This window comes from Macaca thibetana, chromosome 20 (assembly GCF_024542745.1).
Source record: "Macaca thibetana thibetana isolate TM-01 chromosome 20, ASM2454274v1, whole genome shotgun sequence".
Lineage (NCBI taxonomy): Eukaryota > Metazoa > Chordata > Mammalia > Primates > Cercopithecidae > Macaca > Macaca thibetana.
In genome coordinates this window covers 67,928,665-67,953,172 of record NC_065597.1, presented here as the reverse complement: position 1 = coordinate 67,953,172, position 24,508 = coordinate 67,928,665, and the positions used below count along the sequence as shown (strand labels likewise).

Genomic DNA, 24,508 nt, shown 5'->3' with positions numbered 1-24,508 from the left:
AGAACTCTGTGCCTTGAAATATATGCAAATTCATAGTCAAAAGTAATCTAAGCCAACTCTTTTGAAGAGGGCAAGTTGTCAAAAGGGAGTAGTCCATTTAGTTCTGAAACTTAGAGATCAAAAAGACCTTGGGTAAAACAATAAGTAAAAATCAATACACATAGGTTTTCAAAAAATTGGGGGAGAGAAAGAATGAAGGGATAATGAAAGGAGGGAAAGAAAGGAGGGAAAGAACGAAGGGAAAGAAAAAATAGAAAAGGAGAAAAGGAAGGAGAAAAGGAAGGAGAAAAGGAAGGAGAAAAGGAAGGAGAAAAGGAAGGAGAAAAGGAAGGAGAAAAGGAAGGAGAAAAGGAAGGAGAAAAGGAAGGAGAAAAGGAAGGAGAAAAGGAAGGAGAAAAGGAAGGAGAAAAGGAAGGAGAAAAGGAAGGAGAAAAGGAAGGAAAGGGTAGGAGAGGAAGAAAGAAGGAAAGAAAAAGGGTAGCTTAAGTACATAGTATCAAAAAGAATGTTTTCAAGGACACAATCTTACAGTAAATTCTGAAACAATTTAAAAAACCAAGCCTAGTTTCTTACAGGGCTGTTTCTAATCATACTGGCAGGTTGCACTTTAAAAGTTCTGTTTGTTCACTCACAGTTTTACATATGTTTTGTCTCCAAGTAGCTTTCCTCATGTCTAGCACACTGGACAGTTCCTTAGGGAAAATTGCAGAAAGGGAACACAAGCTAGCAATCTCATCTAGGATTAGGGAATAGAAATTGGGTAGAGCTGCCCCACCCTCCTGCCACAGATATGTGAATGCCTAGTGCGAAGACCTTGCCCCTTTGGATAAACCAGGTCGCCATTCTTGCTTATGGTAGCATTCTTCTTGTGAGCATTCTGTAAATAGAGGTTATTCTAACTGCTTGTTTTGTGCACCCCAGAATACCATACCTGTAGTTAGGAATTCCCGTGTTATTACCCCTTGTATAAGCCAAAGGTGAGTAAATCAAATATTCAACAAAAATATCTCGTTTTTCAGGGATATTAAATTTTATTGCTCCTCAAAACATAGGCAATCCAGGGCCAGATATTCACAGGGTTCAAAAAGCCTAACAAAAAGATAGTCCAAAATCTTATGATGTTAACTTTTATCTTAAGTGATAAACTTAGTTGTGACTTGTTATGTAGAAGTACTAAAAATGCTATTCTCAAAGCATGTATAATTTGTTTATATTTTATTGGCGTAGAAATGATTAGAGTTTAACTGAATGTGAAATTCTAGGGAATATTCAAAATGGCAGCTCTATATTCCACGGTGTACTTTTTGCAACAGTAAAACTTTCTTAAGATGTTTTAAGAAATGTTCAATCACTAGATACCTTTTGAAGCACTGAAACATTTGAAAAACAACCAATCACTCTAAGAAAAAAAAATGCATTTATCTTGGTTCTTGATGATCCATAGGCATGGTAAAGATGTAACCAGTGAAAACCCAGAGCTCCTGTACTGCTGCTGTTGAGGCATTTAAGAACCTAGGCAACCTCATTGTGCCATTTTTATAATTTGCCTGACACAGACGATCTTATTTCTAGAGGAATAAGTAGTACCCCTGAATTAGAACACATTGCATTGTGGAAATGTCACAGTTGGAAACATCTTAAGATAGTTTTATCATCTTTCTGGATTTACTAAAAGTAAAACAGCATTTTCTATTTTCATTCTTTTTAATACTGCATCATTAAAAATAATTTGGACAGATAGGGTTTATTTCAATTGAGTTATCTTAACTTTATGTAGCTAGCCTGGTTTGATGAAGAAATTATTACCCATAACACATCACCATATAAAATTGTCTTCTGAAATGACAGCACTTTAATTTTTTTATATAAGTCTAGAATTTTATAATGTTTTTAGCTAGCTGTAGTATACTTTATTTCCTAATCAGTAGTCTCATTTTAAAAAGTAATCTCTTTAGCATAGAAATTCATATAAGCACAATTTGAAATGCTTTAGCGCCTTAGAAACATACTCTGGCATGTTTTGGTAACACATAGTATTAATATTTGGTGCAACAGCTTGTACTTGGTCCATATTCTGACATTACCATGACTTTAAGAGGTCCCCGCATGCTTATTTCGTGATCTTTCTAAACTGAGGTACATCAGCACATTTCCTTGCAACATCCATTCACAAGCAGCACCCTTCCCTCCCCTCATCTGTACACATCAAACCAATTGGCAGAGAGCACATTTCCCCCTGAGCGAGCAGTATTGTGAATTTTATCTTCTCTTCCAGAAATCAGTTCGTCTTCGTTGCAGCAGATGAAATTTCTTGTAACACCTCTGCAGGTAACAAACATTGCTACTTCTTGATGCATCCATCCAAGTCTCAGTATCCTTTTTTTTTTTTTTTTCCTTCTTCACATGCTGCAGTTGGTCACTCTAGAAAGTTTTAAAAAAAGTTCTTATATCTTTGGAGTACAGTTGAAACCTTGAGGCTCTGCCATGTAAGACATTAGGCATTTTGCTAACTTTGATGTTTTATTTCTGGTTTTAATAATACATGGTCCAGGAAAGTAAGACGATGTTGAATGAATCCACAAGAAAATCTAACAGTATAATCAGTGCTCTTATGGTGAAATACGGAACAGGGAGATTAGGTACACAGACGTATGACTTCCATGTTTTTTGACGTATTATGTCTGGGTTAACAGATTGATGTGTGAATTATTTGGGATCTTTATGGAATATTAGAGGCTGTTAAAGACTGAATCTATAAAGCTAGAGGCATTCGAGAATATAATTATCTCTGTCTTATAAGAAGGGGATCTTCATTCTATTAGCCAAAGATCCTCTATTTCCTTTCTTGTTAAACATCTTTCAAGTAGCAGAACTTAGACCAAGTCTTTTGGTTTTGAAACCAGGACATTGGCAAATGGAAATTGAATAGCTGCATGATGTATCTGTCAAAATAACACCTGTCTTTTTTCTTTCACGTGGTTCAGAACAGTTAAATTTGTACTTTCATTAGTGTGGAATTACATGCCAAGATAGGTGAGTGCCTTAACACTAGATTTTTCCTTTTGTTTTTGTTTTTTAAGCCTAACCTATGACTAAAACAATCACTACGAAGTCTTGCCAATGCAGTGCTTTCAGCCTGCGAGGGAGGACGTTACAACTTATCACTACATAACTGAGCATCCCATGACCTTCAGACACATACATTAAACTGAATCTTAGAAATAAACACTCATCTGTTACCTCTTATCAATGGTGCAGTAAAGAAAGGGTTATGTATCAATGTTTCACTCCCTATTTACCGCCTTTGATGAGAATAAATGAATGAAAGGAAGCACAGAGAGCTAGGAACATGCACCCAACCATCTCTGTTCTAAAAGGCAGGGTCAGTTTTATTGATATGGTCAGCCTCAGCCTTTATAACGGGTTTAAAGTCTTACCCGGTGAGTTCAAGAGGTATGCATGATGCATGCTGACATTTTAAAGCAATGGTATACTCTATTTCTATAAAACCCCTTTGATGGGTCCTGCAATTTCCCTCTTAACCCCTAGAATTCATGTCTCTGCTTCTCACTGTGAGAGGTGGCGACATCCTTAACACTTGACTAATGCCCAATGCTAGATGCAATGGTTAATTGAATTGCTGGCAGTGGCAGGGGAATGTTCCCGCAATACAACAGTTGTTTAACATTTTCAGAGCCTTAGTGGAATGGAGCATGCAACGAAAAGGGAGACTGCTTGGAATGGGAGGTAGGGGTGGGGAATAATGTTAATTTAAAATGTACATAGGCATCATGTGTAGATGCCTCAGCGCACTAGAGCTTCTGCCTTCTGTTAACCCCTCTGCATGTTCCAGGTTCCAGTATGTTAGGTTATATTTGGACATCTTAGATCAAACATGAAGAAGATATTGATTTTTGCCCTGTGACTTAACAATCCCTGCCTTGTAAGCAAGTGATCCACACACAGTATCTCTAAAAAAGGCAACAGAAAATGAAACTTTGCCTGAGTGTGGTGTTTCCATCTACCTAATCTAGATGGCTGCTCAGTAAATTCTTAATGAATTGCGATTGATCACCTTTCAGATTGAGATATCCCTGTTCCTTCGATGGCCATTTTAATAATGTTTATGCTTCATAAGGTTCCATTTGAACTCTGAATTTTGAATGAAGCATGAAAAAGGAGACACCCATATCAATCAAATGTCAGATTATCTCCCAGCAAGTTCACTCTCCTCATAGAGTGAAAATGAAAAATCATAACGGCTCAGTCAACAAAGGTTGTAACTTGTGGTTTCAATGAAAGCCTTCTAGGGCATCTCCTACACGCTAAAAAAACCTGCTTTGGGAGGCTGAGCTGGGTGGATCATGAGGGTCAGGAGTTCAAGACCAGTCTGGCCAACACAGTAAAACCCTATCTCTACTAAAAATACAAAAATTAGCCGGGTGTGGTGGGGTGTGCCTGTAATCCCAGCTACTCAGGAGGCTGAGGCAGAGAATTGCTTGAACCGGAGAGGCAGACGTTGCAGTGGAAAGAGATCGTGCCACTGCACTCCAGCCTGGGCGAAAGAGCAAGCCTGTCTAAAAAATAAATAAAATTTTAAAAAACGGCTGTGCCCATTACCTACATTCTAAACAGCACTACTGTAAATGAGGTCTCACCTCCTTATAAAAACCTTTACTAGGGCAGGTTTATTGAATCCTACTATCTACTGGATATCAGAGTTTGACAAAAGACAAGTTCTTTTTTTAAATGGAGAACAAAAAATCAACATGCTTAACATTTCAGTGTGGGGCTTGATGGATGTTATAACTGAAATTTGTATAAAGAGGTGTTATTGTCACATTGATACCCATGGTGGATGGGCTAAGCACAGGCAGTTGTCTGGGGCTTAGGGTGGAGATCATGAGATGAAAATCATTGAGTAGTACAGCAGCATTTCAGGATTTTTTTCTTCCAGTTTTCCAAATAGCGATACCTTTTACATGGGTCTTTTGTTGAGTGCGCCAACATGTCTGGTCTGCTTTTTGTAGCTACATAGAATAGCCATTTTGCATTAACATTTGTGATCTATGAGACTATCATCTTTACAAGGATATTTTCTGACCCAAGGGTTTCAACAATGGTATTTGTTTTGTTTTGGTTGATCCGAAAGAATGTGTGCTCTGTTGGGTATCACTTGGGACTAAGCTTTTAACAGGGTAGGACACCTCCTAATGCATCCAGCTTGCACACTTGAGTAGTTTCTCATTCGGTAATGTCAAGAACTTTTGATGAGTTGGATTCTGCCAGAGATGGCAAAAAGGGGGAAAATGATTTTCCCTTCTTAGACAGGAGGTCTCCCCTCTGTGATTCATTACGACTTTTCCAGGGTGGGCTAGTGATGTAGTAGTTGTAGAAGAAGGATCTGGTATGAGAACAGAGGCTGAAAAACAGGTTACTTGTTTTGATCAGTGACTAGAAATTCATTTTAGTTGATTAATATCTTGAGTCATTGCTGGGTGTCAGGAAGTGTTCCAAAGCCCTGGGGACATAGCATTGAGTGAGTCAGAAGCCCTCATCAAAAGACCTTCATTGTATTGGAGAACAGATCCCAAACCATGTATATGAATAAGCAGATAATACAAATGCATAATAAGTTGTGAACTTACTATAATGAATCAAAAAGCAGGGGAGGAGATGGAAAGTAAGGTGCAATGCTATTTTAGACTCAGTGATCAGAGAAGGCCTATCTGAGGGGGTAACATTTGAGCAGGGATCTAAATAAAGCGAAGGTGTGACCCATGAAACATATAGCAGGTGCAAGACCCTGTGGTTGAGGCATACTTGAGGTGTCCAGGAGTAAGACCATCCAGTATGGCCCACGGACGAGTACAGGTGAGTTTTATAGATAACATCTAGGAGGTAGCCAGGGTCAGAGCAAGTTAGGACTTGGAGGCCACAGAAAATTTTGGGGATTCTAAGAGTGATATGGAGGCACTGGAGGGAGGGTTGTAACCTGACTTTAAAGATCAGATAGACTTTAGATCAGATCAGGAGACCACAAACTGCAAAAAGAAGAAATAGCACTGAGAGGGGATGCGGGAGGCCCTTACAGCTGTCCAGAGAGGGGTGACAATGCCTTGGGTTAGTGGGGTGGCTGTGGGTGAGAAGTGGTCATGGTTAAGCTGTGTTTTGATGGGAGAACAAACAGGACACGCTGGCAGAGTAAAAGTTTACAAGGTCGAGTCTGTTAAATGTCCACTCCCCCACTCTTGTTCTAAAGGACTATCAGTTAATTTCATGGAGCACCAATGCTTTAATCCCCGAGGAAAGCAAATCCTTTATCCCTGCAGTAATAGTCCCTTGTAGGGGCTTTGCTGAATTCTCCAGGGGATAATCGTAACTTACCGTCATTTATTGAGCAAATTATGTGTGCTAGTATGATAGATACATGCATGGATATGTATAATGCATGTATGTGTATGTATATACACATATACATGCATGTATAGTTTATCACGGCAGCTCAACGAGGTGTCATGCCCATTTTGGAAAGTGAAAAACAACATACTCAGGGTTCAGAAACATTTAGTAGCTTGCCCACAGTCACACAGGAGTCTATCTAATGCCAAAACCCTTCCTCAGGGTCACACTGCGTCCAGTCCTTTTTCTTTGCCCTTGGAACTTTTGACCTTCTGATTCCAGATGGAATTCCACCTTCCCCAGTATGCTATCTTGCTCTTATAAAACTAGTATTTGTGAGTTGGATGACAAAGTTGTTACTATTTGGAAGAGACCAAAGGGCACTGAATGGTTCTCTAGTTGTTGTTCCACTGGAAGTTTATTTAACTTGGCTTGTCCCCTTCAGGCAGCAGGCATATGTTTAGTTGTGTGTGCTGGGAGTACTGGTGTAGTTGTGGGGATAGAGGTAGCAGATGTCAGGTCAGGAAGCATGTTGTGTATTAAGGGAAGACAGAGTTAAACAGGCCAAGTGTGTTATAGGTTAATTCACCAGACGTCTTTTTGGTGAAAGTTAGTGGCTGAAAATCAATTAATATTCTAGTCCCTGAAAACCACCAGACAGGTTGAAATAGTTGTTTTAGACAGAGTCCAAGTGGAAAGCTCCCAGCTATCCCCTACCCAAATGCCCAAAGGGTGTGTGAGGGACTGTGTGTGTGTGTGTGCGCGCGTGTGTGTATGTATAAAGGGGTAGGTGGAAGCTGGGACTCGCTAGCAGGAAGATATGCCCCCTCCACCATGCCAGGACCCACCACCACGCATTCTCTTAGCAAATCTGGGGACACATTTCCATCTCAGTTCCTGATGAGTATGGGACACAACCATGTGGGGTTAGAGTAGGGGTCTGCAAAAAAGTCTTGGCCAAGTGAACACATCTGCAACAGCTGTTGAAACTGTCTTCTGTGGGACAGGTTGTTACCCAGGTTACCAATTAGAAGCAACTTCAGGGGTACAAGGTGTCACCAGCTCCTTTCATTCTTCTATCCCCACTTCTCAACCTATACACGCTGGCAGCTGCATTAAAACTTTAGGTAATATTTAATATTTAGAAGAAGTTTCGAAATTGGCCATTCCTCTAATTAATCCTTCAGCAAGTCTCATCTAATTGTCTTTCCTGCATTTTAGTGATTTGATTATTCAGCAAAGTTGTCATGCAGTAAATTGATTTGTGGCTAATTGGTCCGTTTCCAATAAAGTGTGATATGTATTATAATACGGGAAGTACAGGGAGCTAAGGGGGCGTATAAGCAAAGGAACTTAGGAAAAATACTCCCACTTATTGAGAACCTTCTGTATATGAGGCATAGTCTCAGGCTTGTACAGCTACATGCAGTAACAATACCCTATAAAAATAAAGTGTGTTTAATCAATTTATGAAAATTAAAGATGTCTAGATAGTTTGAATTAGCCTAAGTGGGAAAATGCTGAATCCATGCAGAATTTTTAAAAATCGAACAGTGCTTATCAAATTCTAGAGGAATGCATTGCAAGTCACCTGGAGAACTTGTTACAAATGCAGAGCCTGTTTTGTCGTCTTCCCCTGCCCCTGAGATTCTGATTCATAGGTCTGGAGAGAGCCTGGAAATCTGCATTGTAACAAGTTACCCCCAGATAATTTTAATAGTAAAGACCTCACACTTTGGGAAACACTAACCGATCAATCAGGAACCTTTTGGAGATGGAGTCTTGCATTGTCGCCCAGGCTGGAGTGCAGTGGCGTGATCTTGGCTCACTGCAAGCTCTGCCTCCTGGGTTCACGCCATTCTCCTGACTCAGCCTCCCGAGTAGCTGGGACTACAAGTACCTGCCACCATGCCTGGCTTATTTTTTGTATTTTTAGTAGAGACAGGGTTTTACTATGTTAGCCAGGATGGTCTTGATCTCCTGACCTCGTAATCCGCCTGCCTTGGCCTCCCAAAGTGCTGGAATTACAGGTGTGAGCCACCGCGCCCAGCCAAACCTTTTCTTTTTGAGATAGGGTTTGTTATCCAGACTGGAGAGTTCACTGTCATAGCCTGATCTTAGCTAACTGTAGCCTGGACCTCCTGGGATCAAGCGATCCTCTCACTTCACCCTCCCTAATAGCTGGGACTACAGGCATGTGCTACCACACCCAGCTAATATCTTAGTTTTTTGAAGAAATGGGGTCTTGCTGTATTACCCAGGCTGATCTCAAACTCCTGGCCTCAAGTCATCCTGCCCCTTTGGACTTCCAAAGTCCTGTGAGTACAGGCACGGGCCCACCACACCCAGCCAGTTTTTTATTTCAATGGTAAAAAGAGCACACAATAGGACTTGCTAAAGTTGTGTTCACATGTGGCTGTGGAGTCCTTGAAATGTGGCCATTCCACACCAGGATGTGTTGAAGTAAAAAAATGCATGTTGGATTTCCAAAACTTAGTACTAAAATTATGTAAAATATATCATTCATAATTTTGAGTTACACATTGTAGTTATGACAATTTGAATATTCTGGAGAAAATAAAAATGAGTTCACCTTTTACTTTTTAAAACGTGGTTACTGTAAAATTTAAAATGACATGTGCCTCACATGTGTGGCTTTCATTATAATTCTATCAATCCCATTTTAGAACCACATTTCATTTGGCTTAAATGAATATTGAAAGAGTGTGTGTCCCCAAGAACTGGTCATTTGGAGGTGAGGGATGTTCACAAGGAGTTAAAATGTGGTGACAGATAATCTGAACATTGTCAGTGTCTTGATCTTGTATTTTAAGATTGCCTCCTGGTGATAGGTGGGTTCTGTAGAGGGAAATTCCTTGGAGTTCAGGACCCAGAACCTCCCTCCCTACTTCTCACCCTGCTTGTTTTGTCTCAGATTCTTTGATCTGCTTGCTTTGAGGATGGGAGATGCCAGTACGTAAGACTTTGGATCGTCAACCCAATTCAGGGGTAGCTCTGACACATGTATCCCCCTGGCTTTACCGGGAAGCTCACTGATCCCACATAAAATAGACAAGAGGCAACAGCTGATACTTGTTTGGTCCTTAACTGGTAACCATAACCCTCCTCTCACCCTCACTATAGCCATGTACTATCAGGATGCACCATTATCATCTCCATTTATAGATGGCATAACTCAGAAGAACTTTGAGATAACTTGGCAAGAAGTAACAGTCAGGGTTTCACTCTAGACATTGTGACTGAGGGATCCCCAGGCTGCTGTTCAACCCTGCTTCATGGCAGGGTATTGAAAATCTCATGAGGGATACAACTTGTTATTCCTCCTGTGTGGTAACAGGTAGCTGGGGTGCCATGGTGATTTCAAAGGACAGTAACAATTCTGAGTGATTTTGGTAGAGCAAGAGTAGCCACAGAGAAAGGAGAAAAGAAATTTCTCAGAAGGATGGCCTTGAGCTCTGCATTAAAGACAATGTGCCTACAGCTCCTTTATTAGAGGAGATATTCTAGGGCAGGATAATTTCATCACCAAAGGTGGGACTTACTGTGTCTTTTCTACTGCGAGAGTAGCTGCTATTCTACTTTCCTCAAATCTGCTTTTGGGATTCAGAATATGAAGAGGTTTTGAACAGCATTGGTGGGGTAGAGAAAGGATGATGTGATCTGATTTGCTATGGGTAAATGGTCTGAGTCTTTTAGATGTCATAGTGTTGGATTGTGGATGCACTGTATGCGTAGTTCTGATGATGTATGACAGGTATCAGTGGGCAAAAGCAAATTGTGGCTTCCCGTGTAGGGTCTGAAGAGCTCAGATGTGTTCCCTCCTACTTCTCAGGGGAGGCAGGGAAATCACGAGGCTGAAAAAATGTGCTAAGTGATTTCTGAAGAAGATAAGCACTTTAAAAACAAGGTAAGGAAGATAGCAGCAATGAAACTCTGCTCCAAGATGACTACATCACTACAATGTGTAACTGACATACATCGGAGCCACGTAGAGATGACTCCTTGTTATCTTGGAGCATTTCTTCCACTTCTGCTTGTTTCATTTTTGGATATTTTGCTGCATTTTTAGTCATTTTCTAGATCGGGGTCCACCAGCTGGACACACAGCAGGAGGTGAGAAGTGCTTCCTGTGTGTTTACAGCCGCTCCCCCTCAGTCACATTACTGCCCGAGCTCCACCTGCTCTCATGGGAGCACAAACCCTACTGTAAACTGTGCATGTGAAGCATCTAGCTTGCACACTAGTTTTGAGACTCTAATGCCTGATTATCTGGAGTGGAAGTTTTTTCCTGAAACGACTCCCTACCTCCCCGGTCTGTGGAAAAACTGTCTTCCACAAAACTGGTCCCTGGTGCCAAGAAGACCTCTAGGTGTTTAGGGACTGGTTTAGTCCATCTAAGTATCTTGAGAAGCTTTGAGGGTAAGTGGGCTTTGGTTACCTCCATGGTCAATAAATGTGTAAGTCATTGCTCAAATTAAAACTAGGAGAAAGCTGCAGTAACCACAGGAGTATTCCCTTCATGAACACATTCACTAAGTTCACTAAATGACCAACAGAGCAAGTGTAGAACTCAGTTGCTCCTGTTCACTTTCACTCTACAAGGGTCATTTCCTAGACAAACCGTTACTTTCCGAATTTTCTAATACATCCAAGTAGTTATTCTTCATGCCTTCAGGAGGGTTTTTCCCTGTTGCAGCAAACCAGGGTGCATGGCCTGAGGTTCTGGAAACTCAAATTTTCCTGTGGGGCAGAGGCGGGCTGGTTGGCACCTGTTGTCTCTCCATGTATCTGCATAGCGGACTGAGTAACTTGTCCTTTCCTTGAATGGCTCTCCTGGAAGATTGGCCATTATTACTCCCACATCTTCTCAAATGGATGCACACTGGGATTAGCTCAGAACTTAAAACCTGAAATTTGTGGAATTCTGGGATTTGAAAATGGAGATTTTGGTTGTCTGGTAAATACTTATTGGCACAAAGGTGAGAGACTGATCATTTCAGATATATTGAGGTGTCCTAAGCTCAGAATTTTTGCAAGACCTTCTGTGAGGGTCCATATTCTGCACTACATTTCTTTATCCTCTGAAGTAAGCTTCTGTCTCCATTCTGACCCCACAGAATCCCCACAAGCTGAGGGGACATGTCAGTCTGCAGTTGCAGAATTGCCAAGGGATTTGTCAGAAGCCTTCAGCCTCTTTCAGTAGGACTGTGAGATCTTATTCTGCTGTTTTGCTGCATTTTCATTTAGTGACGAGTATAGGATGTCGAGTTGGAAAACAAATGCCCATAACATTTTATGATTGACAATGGATTGATTTGTAGTTGGATGAGGGAAGGAAGTAAAGCAGTAGCTGGGGCAGTGCTACAGAACTCAGAAGCCACGTGCCCTCCCCTCTGGTCTTGTTCTTTTCCTGGCCGATATTGGCTGTGACTCCTTTCCAGCCCTTGAGAATTGCTGAAAGCCGAGCATTTTGTCCAAACGCAGAACACTTGGTCTGGAATGTGTGTTCCAGATGCAGTTCCTCCAGATGGAGAAAAGCAACAACTCATTGGTAATGATACCAGCAACAGTGCAAACCAAAGGATTGTCTAACACATCATTTATTTTTCATTTGGAAAAGTCCGCAAAGCCTAAAAATGAGGGCAATGAAATAGGATGAATATCTAAGTGGGATAAGAATCACTTCTTCCTGGGTAAAGGTTACCTTCTGATGTCCCCCTTCTTACCTGGTGCCCCAGAGCACCCCACCTAGTGGGATAGACACCAGAACTAGTCAGTGGGCCTTGTTGAGGCTCAGATCTCATTTGACCCTATACAGGAAAGTGAAAGAACATCCCTTTAGCTAGACCATGGCTCTCTGAAGAGCATGCTTTTAGAACCATTGAACCATGGTTGGTGCCCTGTTGGTATGCTGTATGGTAAGTATGTGACTTGCATGGATTCACTTGCCCAAATACTTAAGACTATGTCTTAGATATAAGGAGGGAGACTCTGTAGTCCCTAACTGCATTGCAGAGACCAGGGCCATTCATTGATTCCTGGTAAGGCATCCCATTTTGAATGCATCCTCTGTAGCCCTTCTCTGTGTTGGAAAGGGTACAAAAGCCCATGCACATTCTTGCTGCAATTTGGCTGTTTAGGATGTCTTTGCTAACCTTTTGAACTTTGAGGACTGAACAGATTTCACTCATCTTTCTGCTCCACGGGATTCACCCAGCTATCTCTGGGTTGGGAAGCATGGGAAAATGATACTAATGGAAGAATGAAAGTTCCCAGGGCATAAATGCTCCTCATCAAAATAGGGAGTAAAATATAGTGAAATTAGTGTTCTTACTGTAGCCCTATAAGAAAATTGTGTTAAAACCCTTGTGTGGAGTGCCAACATGGGCCCACTGTATTTCGTTAGCATCCAGCTTGTTTCAACTACATGTACATAGTACTTCTAACATGTCTCAGTAGAGTTAATAAAGCACTTTAACATGGGTTCATATTCCCATACAAGAGGCTGCATCCTTATTCATTTTGCTCCAACACGACCTTAAGTGCAAGTAAGTGTATCTATTTAAACGACATCTATAACTCATAAATTAGATGTTGACTCCAAAAGCATCTGTAATTTGATTGGTAGAGTTGCATGTGATTATATTAGAATAGAATCTTTCACTTGCCTCTGCAGACCAAAAGTCTGGGCAAGGAGGGAGAAATTGGTTTGTGAAATACCATCTAAAAAGCTGTGCATGATGATCTCCTGTAGCTGTAGGTGACTTAAAATCTACCTGGTTTTCTTGAATGCACCTTGAATTAGGCAGGGCTCAGAAAATTACTACTTTACAAATGAGGAAGATGAAGGCTCAGAGAGCATGCTCCGTCAAGTCATGAGAACAAGGACATCATCAAAGCAGAACTCAAACCTGGATCTTCTTGCCCCAAGTACTGAATCCGGAGGTCTCAGGTTGCTTTCCAGTTTTAACTTGTTGCTAAAGGTCAAAAAGATGAGGTCTCATGATAGTTGCAATCTGTGGTGAGTTCGCCAGGAAAGTAGTCCTCTATGATATCTTTGTTTCGTTTTTCCCCAAAGGCTTTTGATGAGTTTTAGGGCAACTTGGCCAGTGTTTTGCAAACTCACAGAAGCAATGTAAAAAAATTATACACTATTTCTAGAAGTCCCCAGAAACTTTTCTTCTGTCTTGAAGGGTTTTGAATGTGTCATGGAGCAGCTGACCCAGAATCTTCAAAAAGCATATCTGAAAGACTATACTGATAGATTCTACTAGTGGGATCGTAATTACTGGCATGAGTATCTCCCAGGCCCCATTTCCCTCTTGACTCCTTCGTCTGGCTGCCTCCTCTCCTGCAGTACCATTGGTCTGCCCCTCTCTACCTGCACTGTGGCAAGGGCTGTGCTAGACACTGGGAATGTAAAGGCAGACAAAATAGACACTGCCCCAGCCTGCATGGAGCTCTCATTCCAGGAGGGTGAAAGGTAAATGATCAGGTGGGGTAGGAATAAGATTCGAGTTGCTATATGACATGAAGGGGTAGGGATGAAGTTGGAAAGTACCCTTAAAGAGCAGTCAGGCTGGGTGCGGTAGCTCACGTCTGTAATCCTAGCACTTTGGGAGGCCGAGGTGGGCAAATCATTTGAGGTTAGGAGTTCAAGACCAGCCTGGCCAACATGGCGAAACACTGTTCTCTACTAAAAAAAATAAAAATTAGCCAGGCATGGTGGTGGGTGCCTTCAATCCCAGCTACTAGGGAGGTTGAGGCAGGAGAATTGTTTGAACCTGGGAGACAGAGGTTAGAGTGAGCTGAGATCATGCCACTGCAATCCAGCCTGGGGAACAGAGCAAGACTCTGACTCAAAAAAAAAAAAAAAAAAAAAAAAAAAAAAAAAAAAAAAAAAAGCAGTCAGAGAGCCAGAGAAGGAAGCATCTCTTTCTCTCTAGGGAAGAGACATTTGATTTGAAACATAAAAGCTGAAAGTCAGGTGGAGGGTGAGCAAGTGCCAAGACTAAGCAGAGAATGGATTTGCATGTGTAAAGGAACAATTAAAAAAGCCTGTGTGGGCCAGGTGCAGTGGCTCACGCCTGTAATCCCAGCACTTTGGGAGGCTGAGGCAGGCGGATCACTAGGTCAGGAAATTGAGACCATCCTGGCTAACATGGTGAAACCCCGTGTCTATTAAAAATACAAAAAAATATTAGCCAGCCTTGGTGTCAAGTGCCTGTTGTCCCAGCTACTCAGGAGGCTGAAGGCAGCAGAATAGTGTAAACCCGGGAGGTGTAGCGTGCAGTGAATGGAGATTGCACCACTGCACTCCAGCGTGGGCAACAGAGGAAGACTCTGTCTCAAAAAAAAAAAAAAAAAAAAAAAAAAAAATCCTGTGTGCCTGGAGCACAGTAACCAAGGGCCACGGGAAGGAAGATGAAGATTGAAAGAGGGGCAGAGGCAGCTTATGAAAGTTTGGATTTTATTCTAAGATCAATGGAAAACCATTGAAGGGTTTTAAGCAGGGAGTGATAGGATTTAGATGTATATAAATTTATACTTAAGTGGATAGATGGACTTGAGAGATTTGATACATATAAATAGCTGCTGGTTTGAAGGAGCAAGGGTTGAACAAAGAAGATTTCAGGCTGTTGAGTTGGTTTTGATGAACTACTAGTGGTTTATATTAGTGTAGTCATCATGTGCGTGAAGTGGACACATTTAAGATTTCTTCTGAAATTACTGATGAATGGGAAGTGGGGACATGGAGATCATGATCTGACTGCACTACTGCCCACTTTGGCCAGGGATGCATGGTATGGAGGATGACCATATTGCAGGTCTTGTCTTAACATGGCGACCGTAAGACATCTTCCCATCATTCCTGCAGATGTCCTGGGCATTGCCTTGCTCTGTCTCCGGGCTGTGCTTAGCCAGCTCTGCGTGTATCAGATTGCTGACGTGCTTGGCATATCTCTTGCAAACGTAGCACGTAGCACTCAAGTCCACATCTTCGCTAATAACCTTGTGTCTAAATTGTAGTGTCACACAAGGGCGTGTTTAGAAATTAGCATTTGAAAAGGAGCCTCCTTGCTTTCAGTTTGAGCTGACATGGTCTCTTTTCCTCTATGGAAATGAAATTAATCATAATAAAACCATTGGATTCTGAAGGTAGAGGTCACCCTGAGGAGAAAAGCAGCCAGCTCATTTCTGAGGAACAGTTCAGTGCTGCTGTATTTTCCTTCTGCCTTGGAAGAGAATACTGCCAAATTGTTACCTTGGGTTTTCCACAAAGGTTGAAACTATGCCAAGTGTTATAGAATTTACCATTAAAGTATGCAGTAGTAAAAGGTGGGAGCTACACTTTTATTCAATACATTCAAACTGCCCATATAGTGTCTCCCTAGAAGAGGAAATTATTGCCACAGTGAAACTATTTCCCCAATTTTTAAAATTAAATATTTGAATTTGCATCTTTTCACATGTTTTGAAGTAACACCATGCCACAACATCACTTAACAAAGTCTCAAAGATTTCAGTTTGCCTTTGCAGTTTATATTCTATTTATGAAACAGCTTTGCCAAATGAAAGTGCATTATTCACCTCGGAAGAGAGGCATCCCTTCATGTCATTGTTTGACGATCAGGAGAATCCTGTTGAAGCTGAAAGCCTCATCTAGATTATTTGCACACTCAGTGCCCTTTGACAGTTGGAACATGATCAATGCAAACCTGGTATAATTGTTTTATTCCACCTAGGGTCTAACTTGGCGTCTGAGAAGGACCATCATCCCATTTCCTTTACCTTCCCAGACTCCACAGTGTGAGGGGTCAAGCATGTATTGGATTGGTGTGACTTATCTACCAACTGTGAGAAAGATTGGAAGGAAAATGGGCGAAAACAGGAAAGGAGAGGGAAAAAGTACATGCAAATTGGACTCTAAGGGATGGGAGATGAGTTTAAGGTTGATAATGCAGACAGACTCATTTCTTCCAGCCTTGTTCCTTTATTCAGGAGATGGTCAAAAGAATCAAAAAACCATGTAGATCCCACTGACTGATGCATTTGTCCCGAGCTGCTGTGAATGTTGGTTGCCAACAGATACAGCTGCTCCCTTCTCCAGAAAATTGTGCCACGTCAGAGGAAGCCACTTTAACTCAGTGGTGCATCAAACTCAGTGGTGCATCACTCACTCCTCAGGAAAGCCCACAGCTAATGCTTAAAACATACGTGGGCATTAAAAAGCCAACCCGCTTGCCTCCAGGTGGAACCCAGCTGCAGCATGAAACTCACAGGATCAGGTGGCAGATATTGTTCATCTCAGACCTTGCTTTTTTCCCTTGCTCTGACCTACTTGTCCCTCTCTTCCTCTTAAGGGTACCCCCTTCAATAAGTCACTTGCACAGGAATCTCTATTCCAGAATCAGCTTTCAAGGAATGGACCCTCAGCTTCAGTCAGTATTAAAATAGCACCATTTATCCGGCAGGGCAAACAAGTACGGGCAGAGGATACGGTGGACCAAGCATGCAAGTTGCCTTGGTAGGGAGTAGGATGGTAGAGACAGAAAAACACAAAGATGAATAAATATCATAAAGATTTGTTGTTTCAAATGCCTCTCCCTTCCCAAAACCTGGCCATCAATGAATGAGACTGAAGTTCTGAAATAATACGATCAAAACCAAATCAGTCTGATTGAACGGGAATGGGGGTCCCACAGACCCTTCAAGGGTGCTTCCATTCAAATACACTTGTTCATTTCCATTCTAAGATGCTGGACACTAACTTCAGACAGGTTCGCTTCACCCTTTCCTATTCACCCTATTTCACTTGAATGGTGACAGTTGTATCAGGGGAAAAAGGCACTCTTGAGAATAAACATTCCACCCTCCATGGGTGCTGGGCTTAATACTTCAAGTTGTTTCTTTCTTGCCTACCTCGATCTCTAAGGCAGTTACTTCAGCAGTGTAGAAACAATGTTATGTGGGGAGGCAGGGAAAATTATCATGTATATGTACGTGTGTATGCATATATATTTATCTGTTAAACATAGCAATATGATCAGCCATGTGAAATGCACAAAAAATGCATTGTACACAGATGAACTATTACATGGCAAAGTAGATTTTGTTTCTTACTCCAAGATGAGTAGGACACCCCCTCCATACTGTCTTGGTATTTTGGATTTTATGATTGTTATTTTGTAATTGTATACTATGGATCACTCTTCACCTCTATTTTCCTTTCAGTTACGGACGAGTTTATGCTGCCGACCCCTACCACCACGCACTTGCTCCAGCCCCCACCTACGGCGTTGGTGCCATGGTGAGTACCAGTTTCTCCTTGTCCTCAACTTCTTCCTGCCTCCCCCTTCCCTTCCCCCAGCTGGGACCTCAGTATGGGTTGACGTCCTCTCACTTCCCCTTAATTGAATTTGTCTCTTGTGCTAACAGCAGCTAAAATGGCACATTAATCCTCCCAGTAAACTTGATAAATGTCTTAATTTCTTGGCAATGTAGTGCATGTAAGTTATTATATTTCTAATTTTGCAAGTCTCACCTAGCGGAGCACTTACCTTAATGGAATAATTAGTCATTTTGATAATTAAATCCATCACTAACAGAATGCAGTGTCAATGCAGAACTTTTTTTTTCTTTTTTCCTCCCTTGCTGCTCATTCACATAGCCCCAAGGTTCCAGCCCCAGCACAGACTTCAGAGGAGCTAAGCTGCACACTTCCAGGCCTCTGCTGTCAGGCAGCTGAGAATCTGACTGCCTCTCCTCCCCTATTACAATTCATGTTTAAAGTCATAGTCGCCCAGGAAAGAAAATAGAGAGGGGCACACTTTGTGTACCTAGTACATAAGAAAGTAGAAGGAATCAGCTGGGTTTGGGGGTTGTCTTTTGTTTTGGGGCAGGTCTGGGTTTTTGTTTTGGGAGCGGGTGGGGGGAGGGTAAAAAAAAGGGAGGTAAGGGTGGGGTGAACTTGCCTGTACTTGTTCAAACTTCTATGCACTGAAACTCTTGAGTACAGTAAGACGTGCCCATCACGTGAGAGCATATGCAATCATTACAAAGCTTTGGCATGCAGTTTTCTGCTCGGATCAAGAATATCAGTCCTTATCCTAAAAATGAATCCCCGTAGGCATTCATTTGAATTGCCAATACTTTTAGAAAAAGGAAATCGTTAAGTGCCACCTTGTAGCCATTAAAGCCATGGCCAGACACTTCACTGATGCTCACTCGTAGAAATTCAGCCATGATCTGGAAACTTTGTTTTGCACAAGCTTAATTACATCAAGCAATTCATGTGTACAACTTCCCTTCTCAAGATCAGATTCTATACAGCTTGCAGAGCCAAGTCAAGTAAGAAGTAGATTCAGATTTTCATCCCAATTCTGCATTCAACAACTCTGCTTCAACACCTCGTCCACTTGAGGAGTGTGTTGGCGAGTTGAATTACATTCAGTAAATTGTTCAAATTCAACCTCAAGTGTAGATTATTCTGTTCCCTTGGGGAAGCTTAATCCAGTCCAATAAAAAAATGAGACAGTGAAAATCCTTCCGTTGTCCAGCTTATAAGAGTCCTTTTAGCTAAGAGGACTGGGCTGAAAGAATTTGGTTTTACAGGGAATTTCTTTAGGAGGAGCTATTGGGGAGGGTCAAGAATGGCCCTATCTTTAGTTCTCCAAGAATGACCTGGGATGGGTAGGGGGTGCCTCCATTTCGGTTGGTTTTGAGTGTCTATTTTTCACATTAGTCTTTTTGATGATCCACATGTTGCAAAAGGAAAATGTAAAAAACACACCCCTCAAATTGCTTTGTTTCAGAATGCTTTTGCACCTTTGACTGATGCCAAGACTAGGAGCCATGCTGATGATGTGGGTCTCGTTCTTTCTTCATTGCAGGCTAGTATATACCGAGGGGGATACAACCGTTTTGCTCCATACTAAATGACAAAACCATAAAAACCTTCCAATGTGGGGAGAAAGGAAGCTTTCCGAGGCCTGAGTATTGCAATACATGCAGTAGTACATCATTTTAGCAACTCTAAAAAAAAAAAAAATACAAATAAAAAGGAAAAAAATTACATTTTTTATCTTATACCTCAGATATTTTGTTCTGTGTATTTTAATATTGTGGGTCTTTAATTTCTGAAGTTTCCGTAGTTTGGTTGCTGGCTGTAGGAGTTTTTGTGGTTGATCTAGACAGACGCTAGATATGAATAAAAACTGGTTTAGGGCCATATCCAGAGTGCTATATTATGTAAATGAATTATATATGCTGAATATTAAGCTAACTGGGGTTATCAGCTGTTTGGGAAGAGTGTAAGTGACTACAGTAGTCATTTTTTTCTGCATCTGCATTATTTTATTTTGTGAAAGGGGAGGTTGGGAGGGGCTTAGGGGATTGGAACTGGGGTTTGGCTGAAAGACAAAAAAATATATAACTGATGAATCTAAACGACCCACTGCACCAACAATCATTTATCAATGGTTCTAAGTTACTCATTGCCAGTTCAAGCCAAAGGTTATGTTGTTAAGGGGGTGCTTCTAGTAGCACTTGTGCATCTGAGTTGAATGAAGCTGTGCAAAAACCCACCCTTTAAACCATTCCACCCGGCAGTATTCAGCTTCTTAACCAGTCGCTATTTAGGGGGAAAAAAACCACCCCACTAGTTAGGCCATCAACAAACATTCTTTTTATATTTCTTCCAGTATAATAAATTATTGATATCATTGCTGACTTTTATATTATGGGAGGGAAAAAATAACATTAATAAAAAGGTGATAAAAAGCACTGTTTCTATTTTTTTCTTTTTTTCCAAAAAAAGAAAGTAATAACTTAAATTCTTTGTACCAGTTAAAAAATGTATAAAATTTACATCTGTGCAGTGGAGTTGTTAAGTTCTAGAAACAGTCTATGAAGCTTTAGTTTTAGCCTAGTAGAACAACTGTTAGAGACAGACGTATAATTTTTATGGAATTACATGATAATCATATTCAGATTTATAGAAGCATTTTACAAGTATTGCAATCATTGAGTAGAGATAATCATGGTATTTTCATCAGCTTGGTACTTTTTGAAACGTGACTGCGTTGTGTGAGCAATCTGCAATTTTTCAGTCCGTGAGATCCTGCCCTTCCACCTCTTTCCCATACCCAAGGATTATCTCAAAATGATCTCTTTAGTTCTATCTCCATGGCCCAGGACACTTGTCAGAAGGATGCAAAAAACAAAAACAACAAAGTAGATCCATCCTCTTCATCCCAAAAGAACAAAGTCTCCCCCCCTTTCTTGGATGCAGGGCCAGAGTGACACAGCTGAAAAATTGCAGTTTGTCTGTACTTCTGTTTGAACTTTCCACGTTGTCCTGTTTACAAGTTAACCTAAGTTGGGGTATCTGTCACGGGTCTTCCTGTTTTTGTATTTAAATGAAAACAGCAGCAGGCTGTCCCTGAGTAGTTTTGCTGCCATAGGTTAAGTCCTCATGTGTACAGTGCAGGCCCTGTGGCACGCACTTCAGTAAGTTATCAACTCACCGCTGTGAACCTGCCAATCCGCTGTAACAACTCTGCTTTAAAACAAAACCAAACAAAACTTAAAAAAAAAAAGTGTGATCCAGCTTTCTCTTGCCATCCTATGTGCATGCCGTAAGATCAGTTGGATATTAAACCATCAATAAAGTTTCACAAGATTTGAAAACAAAGTTTCTGTAGCTTCCATATCTAAGACAGATAGTGATCTTGAAAAGAGAAAAGGGGGAGGGGGGAGAAGGTTTATCAGCCAAAAGCATATGAAGTGTTCTTTTCACCACACTTCTTTGGGTGGGTGAGGGGAGGGGCAAGGGGGTGTTTTATAGCATCACTGAGACATTCTCATTCCCCCACCTGGAAAAGAGTGTTATGGCAATGGGTGCCTCACTGATGTTCTTAAAGGAAACGAGTTATTAAAATACGATGGCATCCTCCGGAAGGAAAGAAAGAGTAGGAGCAGGGGGGCTATGGAGAATAAATTTCTCCCAATTGCCTCAGATTTCAAAATCCAGAATTTGTATTGTGTTTCGAATCACAAACAGAATTCTTACTGTGTTGGTTAAAGTAAAATTCATTTGCGGTTTTGATTTTCATCAATGAGCTGTACTTTCCCCCATGACTGTATGTAGTTTTAATAAAATCATTTAGAGTAAGTGGGTGCCAACTGATGTTGCAGAATCTTTTGTCTAGGCACTCCAAGATGCCAATAAGTCATTTTAAAAATGTATGTCAGAAATGTAAACAAACATTTTGGATTTTTTTTAAACAGTATTTATTTGGAATGTTTTCATTTATCTAAATAACTATTGCTATTATGAATTATGGAAAATTACTATTATGTGTGGCATATAGTGACTTCTTAACACACACATCACGCAATCTGCAAACCCAGAAAATGTGTATATCTGTCTTTAGAAATTAGTGTTTATATCACTTACAGTGGTTTGTGAATAAAGAAAACTGGTTTGTAATATCAAAAAAATAAAAGCTTAGTCTGAAAAGGTACAAGTTGGTGTTCTGAGTTTGTTGGCTACCATGGGTTTTCTCAGTGGGTGGATTTGTTGTCCACAGGTGTGACTGCACTTGGGCCCACCCGGAGATGGGGTTGGGGCGGTGGGTATTGCTCAAGTGAGCAGCAGGCTGCCCTGGCCACCAGTAGACCAGATGCCTCTGGCAAGTGCCCTGGTTTTCTGGTTCAAAGTGCTTCCCCTTCCTCACCCATTTTTCCAAAGAAGTCAGTGGAACTCATCTTAGCTGTTTAAGAAACTGAACTAAGCTTAGCCGCCTCCCAGCATGGAAGTGTCAGTCTTCGGTTTAAAACAAAATAACATCACTCATCTCAAATATGTTCGAGCTATTAACGACTTTTTGGGAGACCTTGGATAAGATGAAAAAAATATAGCAAGTGATAGAGTTCACATACATTGAGTGCCCATTAGGAGCCAAAAGTCGTGTGTTCTTTATTTAAAAATCTTATCAGAGTTGAACTGTCCACCCCATGTAGTTACTTAGTATCTTAATCCTCTCATTTTATCTTAATATTCTTAATAAGGTGGTAAGACAAAGGTTTTTAAAATGTGCGTTCTAGAAACATTGAGTGTACACCCTGATTCTGTCACTTGCTGGTGGCAATCCAGGATGAATTAAACCAACGCACTGTGCCTCAGTTTCCTCACCTACACCTCAGGATGATAACTGCACTGAGCTAATATTGTTATGCAGAAGAAAGCAATCTCTGAAGTGCTTGCAGCAGTACTTCAACTGTACGCTATTATCCACAGGTGAAGTAAACAGATTAAATTCTCCAAGGTCACACAGCAAGCAGGTGCTCACCCTAGGATTCCAGAATGTACACCCTTAACTGACAAGGCATGTTCTCACCTGACCAATGAACTTTATGCATGAGTTTAACCCTGTGTGCCACCTGCAGGCTCTTGGTTCTCCATTCTTCCACACTCCAGATTGTCTTAACAGCATACATCTTATTTCAGTGTAAGTAATCATCCCTTCTCTGTAAACTCCTTATATATGAAGATCATGCAGGTTATCAACTTGTATTGGCCTATGTCAATTGATCCTTCAGGATAGTATTACCCTTATTTTATGAGGACAGGAAGGATCCGATAGGTCGTGTGATTTGCCCAAAGCTGTATCTAACGAGTGTTGAAAGAGCACAACATCAACTGTCTGACCCCGAAGTCTATGCCCACTTTATTATCCATGGTGATGGTGGTAATGGTGGTGGTGATGTTAAACTTGGGATGCTTGTGCTCTCCTTATACAATATGTATGGATATCCTAATTAAAACAAGTCACTAGCTTTATCCACACAGGGAGGGAGATAAGGGTTTCCTAAAATACTGGTTTATACCTGAGCGCTTCCCCACTAAATAGGAGGATATAAGAGATGATGACAGATACAGTTTACATTAGAATCTCCCAAAGCAGGCTCTTATCCAAAATAGAGATAAGCATGTAAGTTTTATGTGAAATTTAAGAACTGATGGCAGAAGCGAACGAGTTTAAGAGACCTGGCCAGTGGATGCAGATTCTTGCCATCCCACTCCTGTCCTCCTCCCCCCTAGAGTGTGGGCAGAGGTGAGAAAATAAGCCCAAAGGAAGCCCATATGCCATGCATATGCTTCGTGCAGAAATAGAGGCTGGCTGGCATTTTCTATGGACAGTGCCTGAGGGGTAGCCACTGCTTCATCCCACTGGCTTTTTCTTTTTTGAGGTGGAGTCTCACTCTGTCACCAAGGCTGGAGTGCAGTGGCATGATCTCGGCCCACTGCTACCTCTGCCTTCCAGGTTCAAGTGATTCTCCTGCCTCAGCCCCACTAGTAGCTGGGACTACAGGCAGTTGCTACCACATCCAGCTATTTTTTTGCATTTTTAGTAGAGATAGGGTTTCACCATGTTGGCCAGCCTGGTTCTCAAACTCCTGGCCTCAGGTAATCCACCCACCTTAGCCTCCCAAAGTGCTGGGATGACAGGCACGAGCCACCGTGCCTGGCCAGCTATGTATTTCTTAAAGCAAGATGTTGAACAGTAAAATCTTCTCCATCTTAACAAAAATATTACAGATACAGTTCAGTTAGTTTGGACCACTATCTAAGTTCCCACTCAACATCCTGACAACTTTTACTACTTATGTCTTTTGAAGCCTCTTTCTACTTCCTGGGAAGTAGCCATTTTGGAAGGAAATGCAGTTTTCGTGAGCACTCATTCACACATACACGCATGTGCACACAAGCGAAAGCTTTGTTACTGCTGAGTGTCCGTCCAACCTATGTGCTACAGACCTTAGAACCTGGTGAGCTTGAAAAAGCAGATTCCTAGACCCTTCTGCTTTCAGCACCCGTGAGGTTAAAACCATCATCACCTAGGAGCTACCATCGTCCATTGATTTTTGATTGTGTTCATGCTCAGTTCTTCCTCCAGATAGGACAACCGTTGGGAGAGCTAACAAATGTGTGTGCACACATGTTCATCTGTACATGGGATCTCTGTGCATACATCCACCAGCACATACCTACATGTACCTATACATCAAAAGCATATTC

The 24,508-nt window shown here is 41.4% G+C and overlaps 1 protein-coding gene across 15 annotated transcripts in view; it reads left to right on the top strand.

The window, feature by feature from the left end:
* Nucleotides 1–21,953, top strand: part of RBFOX1 (RNA binding fox-1 homolog 1) — a 2,487,135-nt gene extending 2,465,182 nt beyond the window's left edge. For 6 of the 15 annotated variants that reach the window (XM_050774298.1, XM_050774302.1, XM_050774303.1 and 3 more), the window contains 3 exons: nt 2,276–2,328; nt 17,659–17,734; nt 18,095–19,326. In XM_050774298.1, coding sequence (XP_050630255.1) covers nt 2,276–2,328; nt 17,659–17,734; nt 18,095–18,242 — 277 coding nt within the window. In that variant the 3' untranslated portion in view covers nt 18,243–19,326. Of the gene's footprint in view, nt 1–2,275; nt 2,329–17,658; nt 17,735–18,094 lie in introns of all 15 variants that reach the window. The other 9 variants (XM_050774301.1, XM_050774299.1, XM_050774308.1 and 6 more) reach the window with 4 other exon arrangements.
* Nucleotides 21,954–24,508: the final 2,555 nt, after the last annotated feature.